The 26,946-nt window shown below is 42.3% G+C and overlaps 2 protein-coding genes across 3 annotated transcripts in view; one reads left to right on the top strand and one right to left on the bottom strand.

Moving 5' to 3' along the window:
• Positions 1-2,019: 2,019 nt before the first annotated feature.
• Positions 2,020-26,946, bottom strand: part of LOC134475302 (uncharacterized) — a 75,309-nt gene continuing 50,382 nt past the window's right edge. Inside the window, exons 2-4 of the mRNA XM_063245514.1 lie at positions 12,384-13,264; positions 11,765-11,943; positions 2,020-11,013 (exon numbers count right to left, since the gene is read on the bottom strand). Coding sequence (XP_063101584.1) covers positions 10,981-11,013; positions 11,765-11,943; positions 12,384-13,264 — 1,093 coding nt within the window. The 3' untranslated portion in view covers positions 2,020-10,980. The remainder of the gene's footprint in view (positions 11,014-11,764; positions 11,944-12,383; positions 13,265-26,946) is intronic.
• Pip5k1b (phosphatidylinositol-4-phosphate 5-kinase type 1 beta) overlaps positions 12,639-26,946 on the top strand; it is a 290,156-nt gene continuing 275,848 nt past the window's right edge. The window contains exon 1 of one of the 2 annotated variants that reach the window (XM_063250202.1): positions 12,639-12,725. The gene's annotated coding sequence lies outside the window, so the exon portion shown is untranslated. Of the gene's footprint in view, positions 12,726-13,020; positions 13,182-26,946 lie in introns of those variants that run through there. The other variant, XM_063250210.1, reaches the window with a different exon arrangement.

Genomic DNA, 26,946 nt, shown 5'->3' with positions numbered 1-26,946 from the left:
TTGACTAATAACATAAGTACCTTTCCATTTATTTATTGACAATTCATTTATCTTTTTTAGAGAAATAGCTGTCTAAACTGCTAAATAAGCTGATCTAAATCCTCTGCCTTTTATTTTAGCCTAAAATATGATAAAATATTTTAAACCATATAAAACAAATGGTGGAGATTGGATATGATCATCTCCAGCTAGAGAAACTTTACTTTTTTTTTTTTTAATCGGTACTGGGTATCGAACACACAACTGTGTGCTTGCTCGGCAGGCGCTTATGCTGCTGAGCTAAATCCCCAGCCTCCAGCTAGAGAAACTTAAAAGCAATTTTTCCTGCTTTTATATATTTTAAAAACATACATACATATACATATATATATATAATCTTGTACCATTTTCAGATACTAATATTTTCTTTCATTTCACTTTTTTGATTTGAAAAATTGACACAAGAAAAAATTTAAAGCAAATACAAGATTAATCCAAAGGCAACAATAGCTAACATTTTGACAGATTTCTCTTCAACACTTTTCTAGACTCTGTGTCCTTTTTTGAGATTATAATATATGTACAAGTTTAAAAGATGCTTTTTATTCTCACGAAATCATTTTCAAAACCTTGCAAAAGTTTCTAGAGAGACTATCAGTATATATCTTGCTATACAGAGTAGTCACAAGAAAAGGCTTCTTTTTCATACTGATTGCTCTAAAAAGAAGGGGGCAAAGATACATACTTTTTTCAGCCCACTGAAATCACAAAGGAGACAGCAGGAATTTGAGAAGGCAGACTGGTCCTTTATTTTTTGCAGTCTACGAGTTTCTATAGTGCTCTGAGTTACGCTTCTCTTGATTTGTCCCCTTCTAAAAACTGCAGAGTTCCTGGTTGCAGCAACTTCAAAAGCTGATTGAACAGATTCCATTTTCTCCCGATTGTGAAATCAATAGATTCCTTGTGGCAAGAGCCCCAGAAGATACTCGTTTTTCTGTTGGGGATAGAACCCAGGGCTTGGCACAGGCTAGGCAAGCACTCTAACTGAGCTACATATCCAGCCCCCAGAAGATACCTTATATCACATTTTAAAACACGCTTTTGGCCCTTGCTTCAAGTATTGAGTTTTCTGTAACCATGTAGACTGTTGCCTTGTTATGATCCCACATGGGTCCACAAATACTTCAAGACAGCAGTGCCATCCCAAACCACACACATGCATTGTGAGGATTTAAACCTAAAACTCCAGAGGGAAATACCAGGACATAAGCACATGAGAAAAGCCCTGACCATGAAGATTTTTCTTCATAACCCTTCAACCATGGTGTGCAAGGAAGAACTTAAGATGAGCAGTTTTGTCTTTCATTCGGCACAAACGCTGGAGAATGGAGTGCCCACTTGCCCAGGTTTTCCTATCTATAGCTTTTGGATTTTCTGCAGGTGAGTGGGTTGTTGGACTGAGTTTGCGCCAGTAGAATGTAAGTAGATAGATTTGCCACTTCCACACCTGACATCTAAAATCCTTCCAACTTTCTTCAGTTCAGCAGAGACTTTAGAGGTCACTCATTTAAGATAATGTTTCCTGGGCTCCTGAATGATTTCATGAAACCAACCTCTTCCCAAATCACACTGCATTGACATGAACAAGAAATGGTTTAAAAGAGTATATCAGTTTGCATATCCTGATTAACATAATTCCTTTTTCTACCCACCACCTCATCAAATACTGTAGGTTGCTTTGGAAGTTTGCTGACCATTTCTTTCAAGGAGTTTCTGAACAAGAAACTTCATTTTGTTTGCAAGCTATGCACATTCAGATATTACCAAGAAGACCGCACTGGTCAGAAGATTCTGTCTCAGGGCATGATTTGCACACACCCGTGTTATAGTAAACTATTAGAAAATACAGGATGTTTGTTGCATATGTACATTGACTGTATTATATTTTTATATATGGCCTCAAACAATTCTTCACTAAATGCATTCCGTGCAGTGACCTGACCGGAGCCGTGGGAGACAGGAGGCCAGACTCGAGCAGGATCAGCTCTCAAAGTTTATTGCGTACAGCGAACCGGACCTAACAAGGTCCGCCACCCTCAACGTTGGTTCCTCTTCTGCCCGTTGGGGGCAGGAGCAGCCTCTTATAAGGGGAAGCAGTATCCAATCACAGAGAAGCGCGTCTAACAAGCTGATAGGCTAGCGTCACGGGTAACTGGGCAGACATGACAATTTGGCGGGCTTGTTCAGGCCGGGAAGAACCCGGAAGCAGGAAATGGGCGCCATTCATAGGCGGCTTCCCACATCTCCCCCTTTTTTATTTATTAAAATAGGATGGTCTGTGGGTCTCTCCAAGGTGTCTATGACCTTGTTGCTGTTAGACACCTAGGAGTGGGCCTACCTTGTAGGCCGAGGCATGAGAGAATGTAGAGGTCTATACCCTGCTGTGCATCACCCTGTTTTGTGCATATCCTTGCGCCAGGACCATGCTCAAGGTGAGTGGTTCATTTTTTCGCAGGGCCAGGCTTTTGTGAACCGAACCTGGATGCATATAGACATTCATTCCTGCCTTCCCCCCAACCTTTGAGGCGGATGGCACTGCAGTACCCTTGGTCTCGCATCTCAATGCCAATAATTTGACTCCGGGAGGGACCCCTGGCCTTATAGGCCATGTATATCTGAGTGGAGCCTGTCTTAGGTTGACCGGGAGGGCTTTTCCCGTCTTACCCGTCATTGGCTTGCCCACTCAGCTCTTATAGCTGATGTTCTGCAATGTGAAGGAGATATGCGGCGGCCTGCTGGCCTGATGGGCCACCTGCTGCCATTTGCATGGCTGCCATAGCTGTGATCTTAACCTGCTGCTGAATTTGTATGAGGCGATCTAACAAGTATTTAATAACCACAAGCCCCACTAGGATGGCCACGGCAATCAGGATCCAAGTAGTCAGGTTGGGCCAGGAGAACCAGGAGGTGACGCGTTCCCACAAACTGGCTATAACACTGCCTAAAGTTGATAAATCGAACCTGACTGGACCTAGTTGGATACCGTCCATATTGTCAAGTTCCTGACCAACTATGAGGGACAAATTGTGAAACTTAGGTAGGTAGGTGTCTTGCAGCCAAGCTGTCATATTTTTAACAGTGTTGGTCAAATTTGTGCGAACAGGGGTGATTAATAGGAACCTACAGAATAGAAAAAGCTCCAAACCAGACATTTTAGTTTGTAGATGGTCTCGGGCGCTGAGCGTCGGTCCCAGAAGGGTCGAGTTGACTTGTGTCCGAGGGCTTATCCTCCTGTGCTTTATCAGGAACTGGTGGGGAGTTTACTGCTCGCGTCAATCTTTCCGGGACCCACAGCGGCTCGCGACCTGGTTCCTGTGGGAAGACACAAACCGCACCTCGGGTCCAGCTAATCACTGGATCCGGGCCCATCCATTGTCCTGTAAGGACATCTTTCCATCTAACCAGCCCTTTGTCGGTTGGGGACGGATTGCTATGTTCCATGGCAGGGGAATGATTATTGTGGTTTAAATTGAGAAAATTTATGGTAAAGAGTGCCAATGATATTCTTCCTTTGGGCGTTAGGCCGTGGCCTATCCCCTCTTTTTGCTTTTGTAAGACACCCTTGAGTGTCCGATGTGCCCGTTCAATGATGCCTTGTCCTTGAGGGTTATATGGAATGCCATGTTTAAGGACAACATCCATTTGTTGACAGAATGTTACAAAAGTTTTGCTGGTGTAAGCAGGACCATTGTCTGTTTTTAATATATTGGGCTTTCCCCAAGCAGCCCAGGCTGCCAGGCAATGATTAATAGCGTGGGTGGCCCTTTCTCCGGGTTCTGCCGAGGCAAACATAACCTGGGAGGTGGTATCTACCGAAACATGAACATATTTAAGTTTTCCAAATTCTGGGATGTGTGTAACATCCATTTGCCAAATATGATTTGGGCGCAGTCCTCTCGGGTTAACACCAATAGATTGTTGAGGTGAAGAGATCACACAGGCCTGCCAATGCCTCTAAAAGCGCCATGGTAAATGGCGCATTGGGCCCATAAGCTGAAACTGTGTCCTTGATAGCTTTAAGTTGTTTAATTTCTAAGGGCTACCGGGAATGCATGGAGACCAGAACACTCAAAGGGAAGCCGCGACCATACCCTCTGGTGGAAGGAACGTCCTCCTCCCTCCCCAGATGGGGGCGCAGAAGGCAACCCAGGAAGTAGCTCTCCCTCTAACCAGGGCGGTGCCATGGATTGTGGGCACCCTCCGGCGGCCACGGGCGGAGGTGGCAGCCCAGGGAACAACTCCTCTTCCGGCCACGGCGGTGCAGTGGGGCCTGGCGCCCTGAAGGGGGTGATCGTGGGTCGCGAACTTGCCAAAGGGCGGAAGGGCTTAAGCTCCTCCCGTAAGGTGGAGTAGCTCGAGCAGGGTGGTGTTTGGTTCCCCTTTTTATCTTCCCGAGCCCTGAATTCCTCTTTAAGCTGTGCAGGAGGGTCCTGTTTAGCGAAGACAACCTCCTCTTCTGAACCTTCCAAATCAGAATCAGAAGTAGAGCCCTGAGGGTCCTCCGGAGACCCACAATCGGCAGTGGCTCCGGGCTCCTCTGAGCATTCCGATCGAGCTTTATCAAAAGCCTGTCGGGCTGTATGAAGTCCGGGGATCTGCTCATCCGTTAGGCAAGCTCTAATCATCTCCCATAGGGGTAGAACCATAGGATCCAAGCGTCCCTCTTCTCGGGCGCATCTAAGATCCCCTCCTAACTTCTCCCATGACAGGAGGGTTAGAGAGCCCGTGGGCCAAAACCAGGCCAGAAATCTCGAAAGGGTGACCCGGTTTATGTAGATGCCTCGGGTCCGCAGCAGGACTCTTAGGGAGTCAGCGAGGGGTTTACGAGCAGCATTGCCCCAAATGGCGAAGCGAAAGCGAAACAAATGCAAAGAAAAAAAAAAAAAAAAGACCGGCGTCCACCCGTGTGGCGCTCAAAATCTGTTAGGTGCGTCCACCCAACCCAGGCGATCCAGTACTCACCTGTCCCGGGAACCGCTGTATCTCACGTAGCTGATCAGGGTGAAGAGAAGAGGCGCTCGGGGCCTTCCGTTGTTATTGGGCCAGGTCCTCCGTCGTACCGCAGGCGACAGCAATCGCACCCCCCGGCCGAAGAGGCACGTCGCTGAGTCTTTTACCTTTTTCCCCATACGGGCCACCAGATGACCGGAGCCGCGGGAGACAGGAGGCCAGACTCGAGCAGGATCAGCTCTCAAAGTTTATTGCGTACAGCGAACCGGACCTAACAAGGTCCGCCACCCTCAACGTTGGTTCCTCTTCTGCCCGTTGGGGGCAGGAACAGCCTCTTATAAGGGGAAGCAGTATCCAATCACAGAGAAGCGCGTCTAACAAGCTGATAGGCTAGCGTCACGGGTAACTGGGCAGACATGACAATTTGGCGGGCTTGTTCAGGCCGGGAAGAACCCGGAAGCAGGAAATGGGCGCCATTCATAGGCGGCTTCCCACAGTGACCCACAGCTTGTTATGTTAATTCATTTTAATATTATAATAAAAACATTAAAAGTAAAGGAAATTTTGTTACTTTTATGCATGAACCACATTATACATTTTGTATGCAACCCAAGACAATTCCATAAATGCTGAGTTCTATATCTGTGCACTCTAACAACAGTGGATGAAACATATCTAGAGGAAAAGGTTGCCTCTCTGTTGAACATGTACACTTTTTCTTGTCATTATTTCCTAAAAACTAGGATATAACAATGATTTACATAGCATTTACATTCAATTAGTTATTATGAGTAATCTAGAGATTATTTAAAGTATGCAGGAGGATGTGTGTAGGTTATATGCAAATATTATGCCACTTTATATAAGGGACTTGAGCATCTGTAGGCTTTGGTGTCTGTGGGATGTCCTGGAGCCGAGCCCCACAGATATGGGGGATGACTTTATTTCCTGGTAGTCTTTCATGACCTGTCATCCTTTTTAAACCCATTTAATGCCAAGTGTGTTTACCATTGCCGAGAAACATTTCACAAGTACAAGGAAGTAGAAAACAATTTCACATTATAGAACAAAGAAAGTTTTGGCATGAGAAACATATGCTTAACCATGATGAGCCAGGGCACATTGTACGGATCCCTCTTACCCCGTGATTCCCACCCCCACTCTCCACTCGAAGGATGAAATAGCAGCCTTGGATTTGATTCTTGGTCCTGCTGTTGAATTTTGTGACTTGAGGAAAATTACTTCAACACACTGGTCTTCAGGGTATAAAGCTGTAACAGATTTTTCAACGTGTCTTCAGGGACACAGCAGATTTATTTCTGTCTGCCTCTTCTGGCTCAAGATTTTAAATCAGTAGGTCCAGCCCAAAGGAGGTCCCTTCATCCTTTATTAACACCTTAACTTCCAGCTTCCTAAAAATCAAGTTCAGGCTTGATATAGAAACCATGTACAAAAATGTTATATGTCTCTAGGATGCTTTCTGAATTGCAGCCTCGATCTCTGCAATGCTAGCAACTTTCTAGTTTTTCTTTTTCATCTCCTCCATTCTGATATTCTCTTGCTTCTTTTTCACTCTTCAAATTAACCACCATTTGATACATTTTGCTTTTGTAACTTGTATGAAAAATGAAAATGCACCTAGTAAAGGTATGTACGTGAGTCTGTTTGTAGCAAGAGAAAGATGTTGAAGAGAAAAATAGCAACTGAACTTTATTTAAAATACATGGTTTGGGTATGTCAAAATTCAACTAATATGTTTCATGGCATGCACATTTTTAAAAAGTAAAAATGATGTAACACCAATTTAAAAATTTTTAGAATTCCTCAAGCTTACTATGAGTACTTCAATTTTTAATTCTTCTTTTTCAGGAATTGTTAACAGGCATATTTTTGTTAAAAAATTATTATCTTAGTATATATAATTGCATTTTGTATAAACTTGTTAGGAAAAGCTTTCTTAGCTTGTGTCTATATTTCTTTTTTTAATTAATTAAGCTTATGGTATATTTTAGGTATATAAAATGATCACATTCATTGTAGGGAATTTGTATCCGTACATGATATATCTTGATATTTCCCCTTCCCCTATTTTCTTTCAACCCTTCCTTCCTTATTTACAAAAGTTTCATTTTCACTTTTTCCTTCTTTTTGCTTTTTTCTTTCCTTCCTTTCCCCCTTCCTGTTTTTATATTTCTTATATGAATTATCAGATAGGTTTTCTAGGGAAAACATTTTTTTAGGGTCAGACTTGTGTGCCTGCTAACACTGGCCTCTGGTTTTTGTATTGTTTCTCACTGAAGAATGTAGACATCAGCATGTTTTGAAGTGAGTTAGGGTAACAGCAACCTCTGGACAAAGAACAATGAGTTAAACAGGGCTTACAGCTGCTAAAGATGCATGTTTTCTGATTAGAAGAAAAAAATAGGACAAACATGGAAGTGATATAGGCACAGCTTTTCTAAAGGGTCTGAAGATTGCTGCTAAATTCACTGCAGAAGGTACTCAAGGATTACGGAACGATAGGGACATTCTAGAGCTTGTTGTCTCAGATACTCGTGGTACAGGCATCTAAAACCGAGAGAGTGAACAGTTCACTGTTGCAGAGACAGAACTGAAAAGAGAAATCAGATCCCATGACTCCTAGTTCAATACTCTTTCCAGTCCTGAGAGCAATAAGGGGATGGATAGGATTAAGAAAGGAAAAGCAAACAGAAACAAAAAGGAAGGAAAAAGGAAAGAAAGAAAAGTTAGAAAGAGAAGACAGAGGAACAAAGAAGAGAAGGGAGGTGGTCCTAAGCTTTTAAGCCTTTGCTAACCTTGTGAACTTGAGACTAGAGAACTAAGTCCCCAGGGTAAATTATCCCTCTGAAATTAGAAATTAGATATAAGGGCATAATCGAAACACTTACCTGTTCTTATCTGCTTGGAAATGAAGCTTCTAGAAACAGAAGACAATACTGAAGAAGGATGACCTCGGGTTGTGAAGGATGGAGGTTCTCCTTTTTATTTTTGATGTTGATGGATACAATGCAAGCTTTTTATCTGGATTCCTGTTCTTTACCCTCGTTGGGAAATAAATGATAGATGAACTGGTGGAAATGACCAAAGCTGGTTAATTCACCTCCAATTCCTCTAACAGCTCCTTTCTGAATACTTACTGAATTTCTTTTTCCCTTAAGATATCACCAGAGAAAGTGCTAAATATGCATTAGTACTTTAGGGGAACTCAAACTCCCTAATTTCATAGAAAGGATTTATAACTACATTCATTTCCTGACTTATGAGCCAGCTCCTTTTTGGGAGAACATTCATAAGTTGGATTGGTTTGTAAGCCTGACAGAGTGAGTCTTATATACCTTTGACACAAATCTGCATGGAATATTGCTTTGCACATCCTGACAGTCCGCTCCACCTCACCAGAGCTTTTGCTCTGGTTTCCAGACATCCTGGCCTCTGATTGAACACCATACGCTATTAATACCATATGCTATTAAACTGTACAGTAAGCATGCAGCAGCACAATTGTGATGATGTCCTGTAGACAGGAGAATGACTGTCACTATTTAAATCTACACGTTTGTAACGCAAAGTCAATTTGTATCTGTGAAAGTTCATAACTGGAATGTTTATAGGTCAGGGACTTACTGTAGTCCAAAGCCCCCTAGCTAAGAAGAATGTATGTGCTCTGAAGAAATCCAGTCCTTGTGTGTGAGAACCAGCTACGAGATGCTGGGAGACTAAAGAGGTAGACAGATCCAGGATAATACAGATAATTTATGGGGAACATCTGAGAAATTGTGTCTTGAGTGGTGATAGATTCTCATGACTTAGGTCAAAGAGAGTGAATGTCTATAATCGTTAGGGTAAAAGTGACTTCATCTAAGCCAGAATGTACCTGGCTTCTTTCAAGCTAATACCACAGACAGAAGGCATATTCCTGGCACTGGCAGCAACAGGGATCAGTTACAAAGCTCCACATACCACCCTAAAGGTTTTGTTTACTTACAGTATGATAGGAAACTATGCAGGGAAATCAGACCAGGGTTACTCAGGAGTAATCAGCGCAGATGCAACTAAACATGGCTCTAAGATGGCAGGTCAAGGTGAATTCCTACAATATGTTATCTAGTGTGGCATAACAAAGCACCCACAAAATTAGCAGACGATGTAATCTCTAAGCCCTTTTATTCTTGTTTTATATATGCTCCCCCCAAAGCAAAAGGCACAATCCATTTCCCTTTCACTTGAGTCTGATTGGTCTCACAACTTGCTTTGCTCAATAGAATGAAGTAGAGATGACTTTCTAAAACTTTGAAACTCAGTCCCTTTCCCTTGACAATTGGATAAATAGATGAAATCTGACCAACTTACTATAAGAAAGGCCAAGCTAGCCCCTTGGAATGAGGAGGAGGACCGAGATGTTTGATGTGGGAGCAAGCCTTGCAGGACCTTCCAGCCCAGCTCAGCTTCCCGCTGTATGCATTCTAGAATGTGGCCTTAGCCAGTGCTCATCTGAGCTTAGTAGACCCACAGAGTCAACAAGAAAAGGGAAATGGTTGGCATTCTTCACTACTAAGTTTTAGAGTGATTTGTTATGCAGCAATAGATGCCTGGAGCATTGCCTTATACTAGCTACCATTTGTTATTTGTTGTGACTCTGTGGCTGGGTGCATGGTACGTTGATCTGGATCAAGTCTGGCTGATAGCTTTTGGACTTACTTGTGCCTTGGAAGTCAGCTGAGGACTGGCCGGTCAAGGAGGGACTCGGCTATGGTGACTCAGCTCTGCTGCATGGGGTCTTTCCTCCCGCAGCAGGCTTGTTCCCTGGGCGATGGCAGAATTCCAAGAGCAGGTGCAGAAATGCATATTTTCAAGATTTCAGTTACATCAAGCCTCATATTCTCCAATTGATCAGAATAAACCATACAGCTGAACTGAGAGTAGGAGGGAACTACAAAATTAAAGGGGAAGAGGCCTGGAGATTTAGCTCAGTGGCACAAGTGCCTGCCTGGCAAGCAGGAGGTCCTGCGTTTGATCCCTGGCACACACACACACACATGCACACGCACACGCACACGCACACACACACAAAGTTATAGGGAAAGAGCCTAAGTAAATATCCTGGATAAAGGAAGATCATGAACTAAGGACCATTAATGCCATCAAATCTGCTATAAGAAACTCATGTGTGTAAGGGTAGTATGAAACAGTAGTAGTAAGATTCTGGACTAACGTCTGGAATCAACTGGAAAAATTACATTTGAAACTAAGTAAAATAAGTAGACGAGCATTTTCTGATTTTCAAATAGGTTCCCAGATTTTCTGGCCAAGTCACTATTGCTGTGACACTGATGTTGCCTTACTTCCAGCAGAGGAATGACTTTCCCAATTCCCTACCGACAGAATTAAAGATAGAATCAAGAAGAAATTTGAGTCTCACACCACAAAGTTCCTCATTCTACTCTTTTATTCACGGTAATGATACAATCTTAAGGCTCTTGTAAACCACGTTTCTTAGAATTCTGCTTCATAGCCCTCTGAATAGCCCATGGGCAGTTTGCTTTGTGATTTCTCTCTGGAAACTGAAGGTAACACCAGGCTTTCACGGGAAAGGAAGATGTGTACAGGTGCACATATCTGGGTACTTATATATATGTGGCCACACTGAAGCCTGTGTAATTTTCCTTCTCCTGAATTACCAGGAACCGACTGTACTTTTATTTACCAAATGAATTCATTTCCTAACTCCTTGAATTTCAGAGAGGACTGAGCAAGAGAGGTGAGAATGGGATTCCCAGGGGCCGGATCCCATACTTAGAGCAGTGGGTGCTGCCCCTACACAGCCATCACATCAGTCAGTCGAGCTGATCTTCCATCTTTGATTTCTGTGGACCCCTCTACTGATCGTATCTTGAACCTTGTTAGACCAGTGTTGCTGTTAGTTTTTGTTCAGAAGTAAGGAGTCAAGAAAACTGTGTTCAAATCCTCTGGTCACTTAACATCTGGAGACCTCAGTTTTCTAATCTGTAAAGTAAGCAAGCTGGGCTAGACATATGTCCCTGCTTGGAGCTTTAAAGGGTAGGGTAAAAGTACACACAAATCCAGAGTCCTGAGCAGGTGATAAGCTAAATCTTCATAAACGGCCACCAAACACACCTGGAAGTACACTGAGAAAACAGCCAACAAATACTAGATACTTGTTTTATTAGTTATACCTCAATAAAGCTTCAAAAGTATTAGTATTTTGTTAGCAAGGAATGACTGCACTCCATTCTAGGCTGTGGATGGGAAGAGATTTTAAAACCGAAAAGAAGTGCTTTTGTGAACACTAAAAGGGGCATCTTTTGATTCACCACACTAGGGGTATCTGACAATAAAGATCATGAATCGCCAGTCTTCCCGGACAGAACGTATGCCACGTCTCCCACCCATGTTGGTGTTTTGTTTTTTTTATTAAACATGGGAAAAAGTAGAAGGAAGTAATGAGGCTGAGAAATGCTACTTGCTTCCTTTCAGCTAAATGGGATCCGGTATCTTTGGGTTCCTAGTCAAGTGAATCTAGTTTTTGCGCCCCTTCAGCATAGTCAGTCCTATGTAGATATACCGGGCTCCTACCCTTTTCGCAGCTGGACCGATTTCAGATGACAGTGCAGTGTCCCCAGCTCATCTGCACTGTCTGCAGGCTTTGGCCCCCACCTCCCACGACAGCACACTCGCGCAGGTCGCCCTGCACTGCCTTTTTTCTCCTAGGGCCCCTTCGCCAACCTGTCCCTACCTGTTGGATAGGTCTTACTTCCTGGGAACATCTGCTGTCCTCAGAAGGGGAGCACCCGTCACCTCCAGCTCCTGGCCTGCCCCTTGCTGGTGGAGAGGCACCCGTGTTGTAAGTGCGGGCTTCGCCGCAAACAGCAGAGTCCGGCGGGCGGATGACCAGGAGGAGCCAGGTTTGGTGGCCTGAGGAAGGGGTACACCCGGTCCCAAACTGCCCAGGTCAGCTGGACTCCGAGACTTTGAAAACCGCCCAGAAGCGCCTGGCTAGTCCTGGAGCACGGTGGGAACCGGCCAATTCCAGGGGGTCGCCCCAGCCCTGCTCTCCCTCTGGGCCACGCTGCAGCGGGACAGGGCGCCCGGACCGACTGCGGCAGAGACTCCCGTCACCTCCGCTGCTGCAAACCGGTCTGGCGTCCCTGCAGGGAGAGCGGGGATGGAGCGAGGGGGTGGAGAGAAAGGGGGAAGAGCCTGGGCGGCCGGCGGGCGGGGCCTGCAGCCTCCGGGCGCCGCACACCCTGCTCTCTCCGCGCCTCGCTCCGACTCCGGCGCGCACTGCGCGGACCCCAGCGCCCGAGCTCAGGGCGCTGCTGCTCCTCGGCCTCCGCTCCCCGAACTCACCTCACCTAGGCTGCGCCCGGCCGTGGAGCCGCCGCCCGCTGCCCTGTCGGACCGAGGACCGGCGGGGAAGGAAGGGGAAAGCGGGGACACACACACTGGCCGCGGCGCGCGCGCATTGCACACTCGCAGCCGCGCGCCCCCGCCTAGGCGCGTCTGGGGCGAGTTTGGCCCCGCGGCTCCAGCCCGGCACCTTCCCGCCCCCGCCCCTGCCCAGGCCCCGGCCCCGGCCCCACCCCTCGGCTGCGCTGCTGTCCCTTGCCCGGGGGAAGCGACAACATCCCGACAACTTGCAGGCTGTGGCGCAACTGGTCTCGACCGCGGAGGCTGCCGAACGTTGCCCGGGTGAGGTAAGTTTCCTGCGCGTCCCCGGCCCTCCCCTCCCGACCCCTCTGGGCGGCCGGCTCTCGGGGGCTCTGCGTCCCTGAGGACACCACACGGTCGCTCTGCCCTGCTACTTCTCCAGTCGGCGCTGTGCTGGGCGTGACGTGGAGGGGGCGCCCGTGGCCACCGAAGCGGGACCTTCCTTCCCTGGGGCCACAGCCGCGCGCTCCCCGTGGGCACCCACCGGCTCGCCACCGTCGCCCCAGGGGCCGCAGTGCCACTTGGCAGGTACCCTGGGCTCACGAAAGCACAAGCTCCTTCCCAGTTTCGGGAGACCACGCAGTTTGGCAGCAGAAGGAGCCGTCTCACCACTCTCCCTGGCACTAAAAGCGCAGAACTTGATAGGCGGCCCCGGGACCTCAGAAGGGGCTTTTGCAGGTCTGGGTTCTGGTCGCGTCTGGTGCCGGAGCCGGAATGAACAGGTGCGGTGTGGTTCCAGCCTAAACGCGGCGACGGCGGGCTTCTGCGTTTCCCCGCGCTCTCTCCCAGCCGGGCCGGCGTGACGCTTCAACATCTGGGCAGGGGGCGAGGGTATGGGACAGGCTCGAGGGAGAGTGCCTCGGTTTGATTCGCAGGGCCGGTGCCTGGAGTCGCTAAGAATGAAGACGACAAATGTCTGCTTATCTCTCATCTATGCAGATAAATATGTTGTCAGTTATAACCCCCCCACCCCAACTCCCGCACGGTTGGGTAGAAAGCGGTTCCAGAGAAGTTGTTTGGATAGGTTGGTCAATTTTTCATGTAATCTACTGAAATCAGGGCTTCAAAGGTGGGAACAAGAGTTACTTTGATGTTTTTTTTAAGGGAGTGTATGGCAGATTAAAAATAACATGCTGCTTAAAGACCTTCTCAGGCTGCAGGAGGCCCTGGCTCTATAGTGAATGGCCATTAAGGTTGGGGTGGGGTGGGGTGGGGTGGGGTGGAGGCACTCGGAATGTGTTAATCTGCAGCAAAGAAGGAGTAGTCCCTCCATGTGCTCCCCCCAACATTCCAGACTTAAGGTTTGGGGAACCCCTCTTGTGCTGCTGGTGAAATGCATCCATTCACAGACTTCCCTCTGATTAGTGGCAAGGCTGAAGTGCTTTGCAGTTGTTGGAGTGGTGAAAAGTCAAAGGATTGGTTTTGTTAGAGCTTTAATTTGGTGAACTAACTAGTGTTCGCAGCAGCTTTTGTCAGAGGGTTCCCAGCTGAAAGAAACCCCAGGGGACAACTTGTCATCTGTATAGTGTCACTGCCAGTTGCTGGTCACATTTTTACAAAGGAGGAAACTGAGGTCTGGACGATTGAGGGGAGTTTTCCTTGGTATCACGTCTAATTTAGTGGTGTTTACAAGAATAGAACTCCTCCCCTGGTGTCTTGTTCATTGCCTTGTTGTATTCTACCATTCCAACTTCTGATAGTGACAAGGTCACAGAAAGTATGTGGGACAGATCGGGAACTGCTAAGCGTCTTGGCTGGGGACCTGGGTTCTACTTCCGGTACCAGATTTAGGCCAGATCCCCTCACCTCCAAGTTTAAAGTTATATATTGGATGTTCATATTACAATTCCAGCGTTAGTATTCTATAATGTTGGACTGTGTGTTTATAACCCAACGATATTGCTGTCTTTAGAAAAAGGAAAGCTCTCTACCTTCTCTCAACTAAGGGATTTGGCCAGTTACCTATTCTGCCTTTAATTTATCCCTCCCCACTTTCACCACCTGCCACTTACCCATGAAGGGAAGGAAAATTACAAGTGGGCTTTATGGCATCTATGTTGCCAGGTGTTTCAGTTTTACTTGAAAATACTAAGAAGCTGAAGTACTCTAAGGTACATGTTGGCTGAATACTCTGACAGTAAGCTCATATCATTATTTTTTTAGCTTTGTAGTTTGCAAAAAGTATGCCCCCAAATAGTTGCTGAATTAATGGAGGAGATGAGTAAAATCATTCATAGGGGAAATATATGCTGGAAAACATAGCATCTGATGGTGTAAATTTCCTTCATATAAGATAATTTGCCAACAAGAAATGTGGCGTGTAGCGCATATGGTGGCTCTTTTTCCTGAGCACATCAGAAGTTTCTCTTGCCCTTGGTAGACAGCAGACTTGTGCCGTCTGTATCATGCTCTTTTGTTTGTTTCTGCCCTCATAGTTGTTAGTAATGTATAGCTGTCTAAAAGATGCATTCTTTTTTAATCCATTTTATTTCAAAAAGGAAAAAATATAAGGGAATATTACTCAGCCATAAAAGATAAATGGGAGACTTTTATAAGTAAATGGATGTAACTTGAGACCATACTCATAAGTGAAATAAATCAGACACACATGTATAAGCATCGTATTGTCCCACTAGTGTGAGAAGCTGAAAGAAACAAAATATGTATGATATATTCTTGGATGTTGTCTTGTGTCATTTGAAAGGTGTATTTCAAGATGAAGAACCACTCACTCTTTAGAATACAGTATTGAATGAATTTCAGCAGATCCTGAGATTAGCCTGTGGTTTCAGGGCAGGAAACTAATCCACAAAACCAACCTAGTTTCTGTTCCCCTTAAAAAGGTTCTCCTTCAACTCTTTTCTGTACACAGAGATGCCATGATTTTTATCTATGGAAGAATGGTGATGAAGAATACCTTAGATCTTCAGTATCATTAGCAGACCTTGCATTTGTAGTGAGGACCATGGTGTGTTTCTTTCTGATAAAGTTAATTCTGATAAAATATTAACTTTAATAGGATAGAAAACTGAAACCTAGGGAGTAAACTAACTGGCTTATAGTTATGCAGATAATAGTGGGAGGGCCAGGGTAAAATTCTGATGTAGATTTGTATTCAAGGTTGTGTCAGGAGCTGTATGGTGAAGGTTCAGCTTTTGCCTTTAAAGATCATAAAGATTAACAGGAAACTTCGGTTTGCTAGTAGTTATTCAAGAGTAGGTATATTTTTAAATATTTTATATTTCTATTTTTAAATTTTCTCATCCACCTAAATACTGTTGAGGAGAAAATGTGTGTCCATTCTCATGTATTCACTATGGTTCTCTTGGCCTATGTGCATCAGCAGACTCAGAATTAATACTTTGCACCTACCAGGGCTTGAAGAGAGGGAATTGTTTGAATAGAAACCCATGCTGGTTTTCTAAGCTTCTCTTCCTGGTAAATACAGCCAGAAGCAAAAGGTGGCCCTGTCATCCAGCCAGTAAAGTCATAAATATGTATATATTTAATTTGCATTTGCATTTTGCTTGTACTTCTGTTAAGTGGTGACTCAGAACATTTACTATCTTAGAAAAATAATTTTTCTGTGGCTACAGCCTCTATTAGAGTTACTCTATGAAACACCAAGTCCTAAATGTGTTTGTTGCAGAAACATTTTCTCTTTGTATCCCGTGCATTGACTGGAGTTGGAAGGAATCCTTCTATTTTTCTTAGAAGCTGTCCAGTTAGAACTGTACATTATGTAGCTCAGCTGTTCATTTGTGGTCTTATCTATGGAGCAGGATGTGTTTCTTCTAAATGCCAGGGAAATGGGGAGCATTTGATTTTATTTAGCTTTCTTTTTCTTTTTAGCAAATCAATTTTATTTATTGGTGAAATTTTGGGGAGCACTATGTCATGAACAATTGGCTGTTACTGGTGAAGAGTGTTATTCAGCCAGATCCTTGCAAAATAAAAGATTAAACCATAGAAAACAGGCTTGATTTTGTACATTTTATTTTCATTTCTATCTTTGCTCATGTAGCTCCATCAGAAGGGTACAAAGAGATGTTCACACAAGAAAACAAATGACGATTACCCTAATTAGGTTACTCTTGGAATATCTGAAATATGGTGACTGGCCTGGTTGGTTGTTCCAACAACTGGACAATGTCTTGATGTTGTCATTCTAAGTTAAACCCACACTTGAATGAACAAGGCCATGAAGTGTGTGTTCTTGTGGCAAGTCTTTTGTATTGTTTATGGGGCTCAATGAACAATGGATATGTGGTCTGCTTGGGAGAGTTTGCATAATGGGTGAATAGTAAGTTCTTCAGACTCATTTTCTCCAAGAGATTTAGGAAATCAGTCGTAAAATTGCAATGAAATATGAGGTATTGGGTGTTTAATATTATTCCCGCTCTAAAAAATGGGTGTGCGTGTCTTTCATTAGCAGTTTAGGTAAGGTTTGGAACTGTAAGTGCCAGCAGCCTGGGAAGTTTAATTACTCTGAACTGGAACTAAACTTCAGAGACAGAACTATAAAACATTGCTCTACTTTGTTAGAAAAAAAAATTAATATTTAAGCTTTCTCTAATGCTCAATAAAGAGTTTGGAAAGAAGCAAAAAAAATGTGTTGATAGCTAGCAAAAAAATGTGTTTCTTTGCTTCATAGATAGACTGGCACAAGAAATGAAATGGATTCAACATGTCACATGATGGGTTTTTAACACTGTTATACTTAAAACTTTAAAAACACTTAAAGATGTTTTTAAAACTATGCCTGCTTTTGTGATCACTGAATAACATTTGATAATAAAGGATAATAAAAGAAAACAACAGTAACAATTAAAAAAGAATACTATTAACTCTTTGTAAAATAGTAAGCACATCATAGATATTAGCGAATATTTCTCTAAAGGGTTGTGCATCATGTTTTCTTTATATTTGTATTCTTGGAACTTAGCACTATGTTTGGCAAGTGGAAAGGATTTAATAAATGTGCACTGAGCAATTTATGAATCCAGATTAATATTACTCTTCAAAATCTTGGGATGCTCCTTAATGATTCTAATAATTCTATCTTCTGAACCATTTCAGAAATATCAAGCAAAATCATAGACACTAATTTTAATAGTTTATTCTGGTCATTTAAAAAATTTATTTTTCTGTTAATGGGATGAAAGTGTGGTTTTGAAATCAACCAAGGAACTTACTAGAATTGCAAATACTCTTACTATACTTTGGGCCAGCAGAATCAGAAACTCAGTGATCTGAGTGTCAGAGGCCTCCTGGTGATTCTGGTGCTTGCTCAGTGTTGACAATGAAAGTTAGCTCTCTTGCTCAGAGTATTGGCTTTTTGGAGTATGCACAGGGAACCTTTGTGGAAAGGCTGACATCTACCTGTTGTGCAGAAATACAAGGAGAAAAATGAAAAATTCTCCCCCGCCGGTTTTATATTTTCTCAGAATTGCCTAAATCATAAGAAAACCAATTCTTGTTATTGGATTGGGTATCTCAAACTTCACATAGTTTATAAAAAAGGATTTTAGTGGTCGCTGACTCTGCCAAATGATGGATACTCCCAGGGCAGCAGATTCTGGACAAGGGAGCTTTCTATATTGGTGACCTTTGTCATTCTTCACAAGGCTCTGAAGACATGTCCTTCTCAACTGCATCCTACCCTGATGCTTTTGTTGCCTGAAGTGGCATCAGGCTCATAAACAGTCTCCTGTCTTATAGTGCAGGGTGAAAACTCCAGTGTGGCCACGAGGACTTGCCCAACCCTCTAGTCTCAAACCCACCACTTGGCCCCTGAGCACCAGCCAGCTCCTGGATCCACTCTGCAGCCCATGTGTGTCCTCCTCTGGAGCTATCTTCACATTGGCTAGGCAGATGTTAGGACAGTTTTGAGGTTGTTTTTGGAAGGAGGCCTTTGCCACCCACCTCAGTCTAGGACAGAATGTGTGGTCTTCTCTCTGGGAAGAGTTCAGTATTATACCCATTTGGTGTCCCCACCAGGCCCTAAGCATCTGGAGAACAGAGTCCACATCTGTGAATTTCTTTCCCCATTACATCCTTAGCAAGTAGTGTAGAGCTGGCACACATAAAATTCTGTTGAAGAAATAAACCAAAACCTTTTACTCATTTTTTAAAAAAATGCTTTTTATAAATTTCCAGGGGAAAAAAGTAATCTTCATTGATAATATAGGAACTACTCATATTGCTGATGCTGTCTTTAACTTTTTTTCCATTCTGGCGATTGAATCCAGGGCCTCTGTACTGAGCTATTTTCCTAGGCCTTTTTTATTTTTAATTTTGAGTTAGGGTCTCACTAAGTCATTAAGTTGTCTAGACAAGGCTTAAACTTTGGAACTTCATGCCTCAGTCTCCCAATGTACTGGGATAATAGACATGTACCATCATGTTTGGCTCTTCTTAATTTTCTTTATGACCGCCTAATTGTGTATCTGTTATGATCAGTATTTGTGTATTGGTAGGTTATCCTAAGTCATCATATAAGTTACTTTTGGTTTTGCTTTCCTCCAGGGAGTTAAACTATCTTTCTAAGAGGTAGGAATGGAAAGAAAGATTTTTATTACAAACCATAACTTTGAACCATGTGGGAGTTAACTTATTTAAAACATTGAAGTTGAAGAAGTAAAAGGAGAGACAGTTTCTTAAGGAATGGAAAGAGACCGGAGTACTTGTTATTAAGAGTAAGGAACATAGAGATAGAGTTGAAGGGTAGCTGTCCAAAAAAAATTTTCTTGTCTTCAGGAGCTATTTAGTTATGTGTGACTCACCCTACATGTAGATGGACAATCATGTGACCTGTACCTAAAGAGGATTCCATGTTATGTAATATGACTTCAAAAGGTTTGCTGGATGTTTCCCATCACAAAGTATAAAACTTGATCTAAATATAAGGGCCAGTGTAACCTAAATCCTTAAGAGTAATCAATTTTTGAGGAGTTAGTTTGAATTGCATTGTTCGATGATCTAGGTATCTTTAGGATTGGAATAAGACTCAGAGTTGTATCATCCTTTAGAAGCTTATTAATTTAAATTGGCTTGACCTAAACTTGCATTTAATTTTTGCACATGACTTTTTCAGTCACTTAGTCAACTTTGTACAGTGAATCAGAGAAAAACCAACCTGTCTTAGCTCAGGTTGTTACAACAGAAACTGGTAATTTATATGCAACAAAATTTATTTTCTGCAGGTCTGGAGGCTGAAAGTCTGAGACCAGGGCACCAGCATGGTTGGGTTTTAGCAAGGGCTTGTTCTGGGTTTCAGACTGCTGGTTTCTTGCTGTATCCTCATGTGGCAAAGAGGGAGTGAGAACTTTTTGCTTTCTGGAAGTGCCTTTTAAAAGGGCACTAATCTCATTCATGAGGGCTCCACCCTCATGCCCTCATGATCTAATCACTTTTCAAAGGACACATTATCTAATACCATCACACCAGGCAGTTGGAATTTCAACATGGATCTTAGAGGAACACAGTCTGTGCATTTAGGGCCTGGACAGTGCCCTGTAAGAAATACATTCGGTGTTAAAAACCAATATATATGTAGACATACAAATAATAAATAAGCTCAAAACAAAGTTTCATGAAATAATACTTACAGGAACTACAGGAAATGTACTTTGTTGTTTGCCAGTAATACCTCTTCTAACTTCCAATATCTACCTCCAGGCTTTGTCAGTGTCCAGTCATGATCCACCAAATTGATTTTATTCAGCATTAAAGGACTGTAGTTTTAAAAGCATCAATCCTGACTTGTCCTTCTGGAACTGCCTGTGGTCTGTTGCACAGCTGGTACCATGAAACCATGTCTAGCACTCTTTCCTGTACTCAGGAAAAGCTACCTGAAGACCCCCTACATACTTTTAATTCTATCAGAAAAGCATGGCTCAACTTGGAGAGTAGACACCCTGCAGAACTTGGCAGAAAGTAACTCATAAGACCACCTAGCTTGTCACCAGAATTGTTAAGCTTTGCTCATGAAACATAACCTATAAACTGGGTCATATGCATTTTTTAAATATAATGTTCACCCTAAATTTCATGCTAATTTATTTTTTTCATGCTAATTTATTTTAGCAAGAGCATAAATATGGCTTCCAATAATACTCATGTTTTTTGAAATTGATAGTTTTTTTAAAAATGAGGGGCAGGGGCTTTCTGAGGGAAGGACTCTGTAGCTTTGTTTGTAAAGCGACCAAGACGTAAGACGTAAGAAAAGAAAAAAAAAAACCACCTCACTTTAAAAAATATATCAAGAACATTTACTCAAGAGCCAGAATTTTTCTATGGTTAATTTTAAGTAGACGCTTTCTCTAACACTATTACAGCCTTCCTTGAATTTGTACAAGATTATATGGAACAGAGTGTGTCTTTTATGCTATAGTAAAGTGATAAATTTGGGACTTTTTTCAGTGATGCAAACTTCTTTTCCCCACACCAAATGACTCTACTGTGCTGGATTAAAAAACCTCAAGTGCCTTTTCTTTATTTGGGGGTAGGGGGCCTCTGCTTCTGTGGCTCTCAGCCAGGAGCCTGTTCACTCATGGCTTGCTATGAGACCCTGTGGTGATTATGGGAATCACATAACAATCCTGTCGTCTGATTTATGGCTTCCAATAAGACTCATGTTTTTTTGAAATTGATAGTTTTTTAAAAATGAGGGGCAGGGGCTTTCTGAGGGAAGGACTCTGTAGCTCTGTTTGTAAAGCGATCAAGCTTGATTTCTTTCTCCTTCACTTAGTTCATTAGTCAAAAGAGAGCTTTTTTTCTTACATTCTATTTTGGAGCTGTTCAGATACATTAAGTGCTACCTTTTTAAGCTAAGATAGGCATACTTTCCTTTTTCTGTTTGTGAAATAGTTATAATATATTTACAGCCTTGCATCTAAAGCAGGATTTCATAGGCTTTCACTTCACTTAATAGTAGTGCTAATTGGTAGATGTTTTGGTGACTGTTTCATTTTCAGTGTTTTATATCTTTAAAAGTTGTAGATTATCGAATATCTATTTTCCTTTGGTAAACTGCTTAGGAAAGTTCTCCAAATTTCCCTGATTTCCATCTTGCATGGACAAACCTAGACTAAAACAAATAAGGTGACTAGTGAAAAATTAACATCTTTAAGGGTTATGAACTGTACTCTTTTAAAGCTTAGTAGTTCACTGTATTAAAACAAAAAAAAAATACATCACTGCTGTGGCATGCTATTTTAAAATGACACCCTTTTGCTGTTTCCAAGGTGTATAGTGTATACATAGTGAAGACTGATGGGAAATAGAGCACATGAAAGTCACTCTTTCATGCTAAGGATGAAGAGTGAAATGTGACTTTTGCTTACGTTTGTTTATAGAAAGCAGGATGAATATTTGACTTGTAATATTTATATGCAATTGGGCTTCGTTATTTAGCTTAGCAGTTTCTTAGTAATGCCCTTCTATGTGGCAGTTTATATGTAAACATGATGCATCATTTGTGGTGCAACCCTTTTGTGAAAACTTTATGCAAGGAATAGTCATTTCCATGTCTGTCCAGAGACCTCGGAGAGCAGTTGGAAACTGGTCAGTATCCTACACACGTGCATAGCAGTTTTGGAATGATTGTTAGCACTCCCTCACATGACATCTGTATTTGTTTTTTCATTTGCCTGTCTCCTTCACCAAATGCAAACATTCACATTGTGTCATTCACTTTGTATGCCCAGCATTTACAGCAGTGCCCAGCACAGAGACGGCCGGCAGTTAACATTTGCTGGATCAATGATGAGTTCATTTCTAAGATATATGAGTGAATTCTTCAGCTATAGCTGTTTTCTCCACAATATTCTACACACCCACTCCCATTTTAAAAATTTAACTATAAAGCTTTTTCTACCCTGGCCACTGCATCAAGGCCCTGTCCCAATGTGGAGACTTGTTTGTGCCAAAGTTTAGTCTTTAACCTCTTGCTTTTTTGACCTGCAAGATTTGGGACAACTTAGTAACCTCATGTCTCACTCTGTTTCACTGCCACTTGTCTCATCCTGGAATTCCAACTCCTACCTCTGTTGCAAACTCTCAACTTGTGGCTGTGCTGTCACCCTTTAAAAAAGTCAACCTATCTCTCACCCCAAAATCTATTTTCATTAACGTTACTCTTGATGAAAGTTTGACATTTTGGCATCTTTTTACGTTTCTAATCCCTCTTATTGTGCAGCTGCCAATTCTGTTCTCACCTGTGTTTCCACTAGCACTGCTTCTTACCAGGGATGTTGTAGTAGCTTCCTACACAGCTTCTAAATCTATTAACCCCTTTCATCAATTACAGTACCTGCTCTCAGAAGTTATTATTGTGTCACTGTCATACCAAAAAGCCCCTAGATGCTTTACTGTGGCTAAAATCTAAATGTTGTCATTTGGTCCATAGGCCCAGCCACAGTCACAGTCTTGTCCTAGTTGACTTTTGGTCAACATCATCATCCTTGTCATTTTTGTAGTTACAGTAGTATAAGAACAAAGACATAAATACCATTTTTTAATCCCATGCTCTGTGCCAAGCTCAACACATAAGGAAACATGAATTCGTACATATTCTGGTGTCTTGGGCTTTTAAAATGGTAATAGGGAAGGTAAGCCTGGGTGAAAGGAAGTAGGGAAGGAGAGGTATGCTGGGGCCACACCACAGGCATCTTGTCAGCTGTGCTGATGGCTTCCAGCTTTCCTGCTGTGGACAGTGAGGCAATGCCTAGAAGAGTTCATGGATGAGTGGTGAGCTCATATTTCATTTTAGATCAACAGCAGGAGCTGTAGTTTGTAGCTGAACTAGAAGGGAAAGAAGCTGATGATAGAGTGGCCACTGATAAGAGAGATGAGAATTTGAACAAAGGTGGTGAGGACAGGACCGAGTGAGCACAACGGAGGTTTTCTGGGAGAATTTCTAGGACCTACTTAGATATGAATATTCGGGGGAGGGAGGTGGTAGGAGTGGAGGAAGATTCTCTGGCTTCTGACTCAAGTTCTTAGGGACTTCAGAGTGACAGTGACGTGCAACAGAGAGAATACTGAGAAGCAGCAGAGACAGGAGGGACCTGAATTTGAGATGCGTGTGGGATATGCAGGTAGATGTGGCTGTAAGGAAAATCATCCTGAGGAAGACACTGGGTGTTTATGGTCCTGTGCTCTAGGCAGTGATTTAAGATAGACAGCTGTAGCGCATGCAGGTGGAGCGCAGAAGGAAGCTAACCATGAATGTGGATGTGATGGAGACAGTGTTACGATGTCTTACTAGTTATTAGAGCCCTGGTGTTAAATAAGACTTCCCCTGTACACATTCATATAACAGAGAATGCCCACTGCTCTTTGTTTGTAATTTCATTTCTTCACATATCACCTCATTTCCTTTTTTTTTTTCCTTACTGAATCGCCTTCCTTTTTTTTCCTCCCTTCGGTTTAAGGAAACTGCATTGGACTTTCATACATCCCGCTATTCTGAACGGTTTCCCATAGTGCACTAATCCCCATAAGTGATTTCTGAAGCACACATTCTCTTTGGCCTTCTTGCTCTGGTGACTTTTGGAGTTTTCCCTCAAAGTTCACTTATCGTTTGTTCTCAGCTTATGTCTCCTGGCAGACTCAAGTCCTGCCAGCAGGGATCTCATTTTTGCCTGCTCTGTGATCCTACTCAACCCTGCCAGCTCTGGTGCCTTCTACACACTAACCACTGCTACTACTTTTTGTAGATTATTTTTATTTTCCTGTCAAATGAAGGAAAATGGTGAATGACTCAGTTTCATATGGGTTTGTAAAAGTCGCTGCACTTTGAACTAAATTGAAAGTGTGTGCTTCAAATGGGTTTGCAGATAAATGTTCAGGTTCGCATTAAAGAAGAACAGGAAGAAAAATTATGATTATTGTTGTTGTCATTGAAGTACCAAAAAGATCTACAAAATGAGTGTGGAATCCATATTATTTGTCATTCTCCTTAGTTTAAACTCTTGAGGAACAGAACATATCTTTTGACAGTTCTCCTTCAGCTACTTACTGTGACCTCTGTTGACAGCACAGGTTTTCTCCTGGTTTCACTGAGTCAACAACTTTCTGTTTCTGTATGACGTTTTGCATACATCTGCAAAGTTGAATTTGCGAGTGCGCACCTGAGAAGCAGGGATTTTGACTCACCAGCCCCTCTGCTGACACTTTGGTGACCTAGTCAAATGGCTTGACCTCCTTTGTGCCTTTTTCTTTCCTTCATCTGAGGAATGAACATCTCTACACTGGCTCGACCTAGTTCAAAGGCACATTGTGGGGCCAGATGAAACCATGGTCTTTGTGGTCCTTGGAACAAAAGTATCACACACTTTAGAGAATTTATTTTATGAGAATTACAAAAAAAAGATCATGCTCAGGGAAACCATCTTTATAGCCTGTAGGTGAGCAGATCGGAGCCATGGAATCCCTATAAAAAGGAACTTTTCTCTGTTCTCCCCAGGCCAAGGGTATGAGTGGGACATTTTACTAAAGTCTGATGAAAGTCGTAGAATTTAAATACACTCTCAACATAGATGAGGAAAAACAGTGTGCCTTTATCTTTAAAAAGAGATGAATCTTAGAGGTGGAAGTTAATTGAAGAAAGCAAAATTTATGTTTATTTGCTAAAGGAGAAGAATGCTGGTAGAGAACATCTAATTAATGATAGGTTCCAAACTAGGACTTGGTGTTCCGAGTATTACATGAGTTTGATGCTTGTTGTAGTTAGGTTGCATGGTAAGTGGATGTCAACTTGTCATGCCCTGCCAAGTACCTAATGCTGTGCCTTTCGCACAAAGATGATTTGTGTTGCAATTAGCCCTGCTATTGAGATGGAATATAAAAACCTCTCATAAGTCATCCAGAAGCCATTTTTAACACCTGTGAAATCTGTGAGGCTCTTCGAATTTCAGTGGTCATTCTAATGAAAATTTCAGTTAATAATGAAAATATTTAGAGCACGATACCCAGCGCTGATCACAAATGTACAGTGTATTTAAATACAAAAGATTATTTCAGTAAAAGACACACTGCCATTAAACCTTCCTCAAAATACTCCCTCTTACTCCCAGCACACTTATCCCATTGTTCTTGCCACTTTCTGAAGAAGTTATGGATGTCTTCAAGAGAATGTCTTTACTGATTGTGAGAAAAAACAAAACAAAACACGTGACTGCTTCTGCTGAGTGACATCCAACAGAAAGGCAGCCTCATGAAAACACTGTGGTGTGTCCTCATCTGCTGTATTCACCAGATCTGGCACAGTTGGACTTCAGGATCTTCCCCAATGACAAAATGACCATAAAAGGTTTGGAACTGATTTAGTACATCAAGGCAGCCACAACAATACCAACTAAAAACACAAAGGAATACTTTAAGACCTGCTTCAGAAAATGGAAAAAATGTTGGGATTAGTATGTTTAAAATGGGGTGGAGGGATATTTCAAGAGGGATTAGTTGCAATGTGTGTTTTACTGTAACAGACTTTAAAAAAATAAACATTCATCATTTTTGATCATACCTCATGTATATCAGATGATAGAGACATTACACTGATGAGTTAATCACATAGGCAATTCCCAATCAAAAAAAAAAAAAAAAAAAAAGGAAAATCCGAGTTTAAGAACACTGTCTTAAAGATCACGACATTGGATCTGTAGTCATGACTTTGAATCTGTAGTAAGGGACAGAAATCTGGTTACTTACTTAGTATGTCGGTAAGCATAGTGGTATAATAATAACCATACTGATGCTGTTTCTCAGTTTTCTGCCCTTAGAGTCTGAATGCAGACTAATCGTGGCATACAGTCCTGACTGTAGATTTTATTGCCAGTTTATTCAACAAAGTAAAAGTGTAGCTGATGGAAGGTAGAATGTGGAAGTGGAGAGGAGAATAATGGCGCACATATTCTTATCTCCTAAAATGGAGGAGTAGGATATAATTCATTTCGAGTTGGTGTAATTCCAGAATTTATGCACCGTCTTGCATTCCAACTGATAGCACAAGAAAGGTCCATTTGCTCTACACCTTCATCCATAATTTGGTATGGTGAGACTTTTTCATGTTTAGATATTCTAACAGAAATGCTGGGGTGGCTCATTGTGGTTTTAAATTGCGTTTCACCAGTGGATAATCATGTTGAATATCTTCATATGATTTTTTTGCCATCCTCATATTTCATTTGACAAAGTTCTAGTAAGTTTTTTATAGCATACATAGAATTTCATTACATGAATGATCATGCCTAAATACAGTTTTACTTTAGAAGAAAAGTTAGAAAGAACCCAAGTAAAGATTTGAATATTTAAAATTACAAAGGTAATAAATAGAAGAATTAAAATGACATATTAAACTTTAAGACAAAGCTGGGGCAGTATGAGGAGAGACCCTGATGTGAAGCAAACCCTAAAGATCTAAGCATACTTTCAAGAGATAGGAAAATAATTACTTAGACACCAAGGAAGAAAATTTGAGGG

The sequence above is a fragment of the Cavia porcellus genome, unplaced genomic scaffold (genome assembly GCF_034190915.1).
Source record: "Cavia porcellus strain 051 isolate PalLab524CR breed Dunkin Hartley unplaced genomic scaffold, mCavPor4.1 scaffold_1, whole genome shotgun sequence".
Classification (NCBI taxonomy): domain Eukaryota; kingdom Metazoa; phylum Chordata; class Mammalia; order Rodentia; family Caviidae; genus Cavia; species Cavia porcellus.
This window is presented reverse-complemented; position numbering and strand designations above follow the sequence as displayed.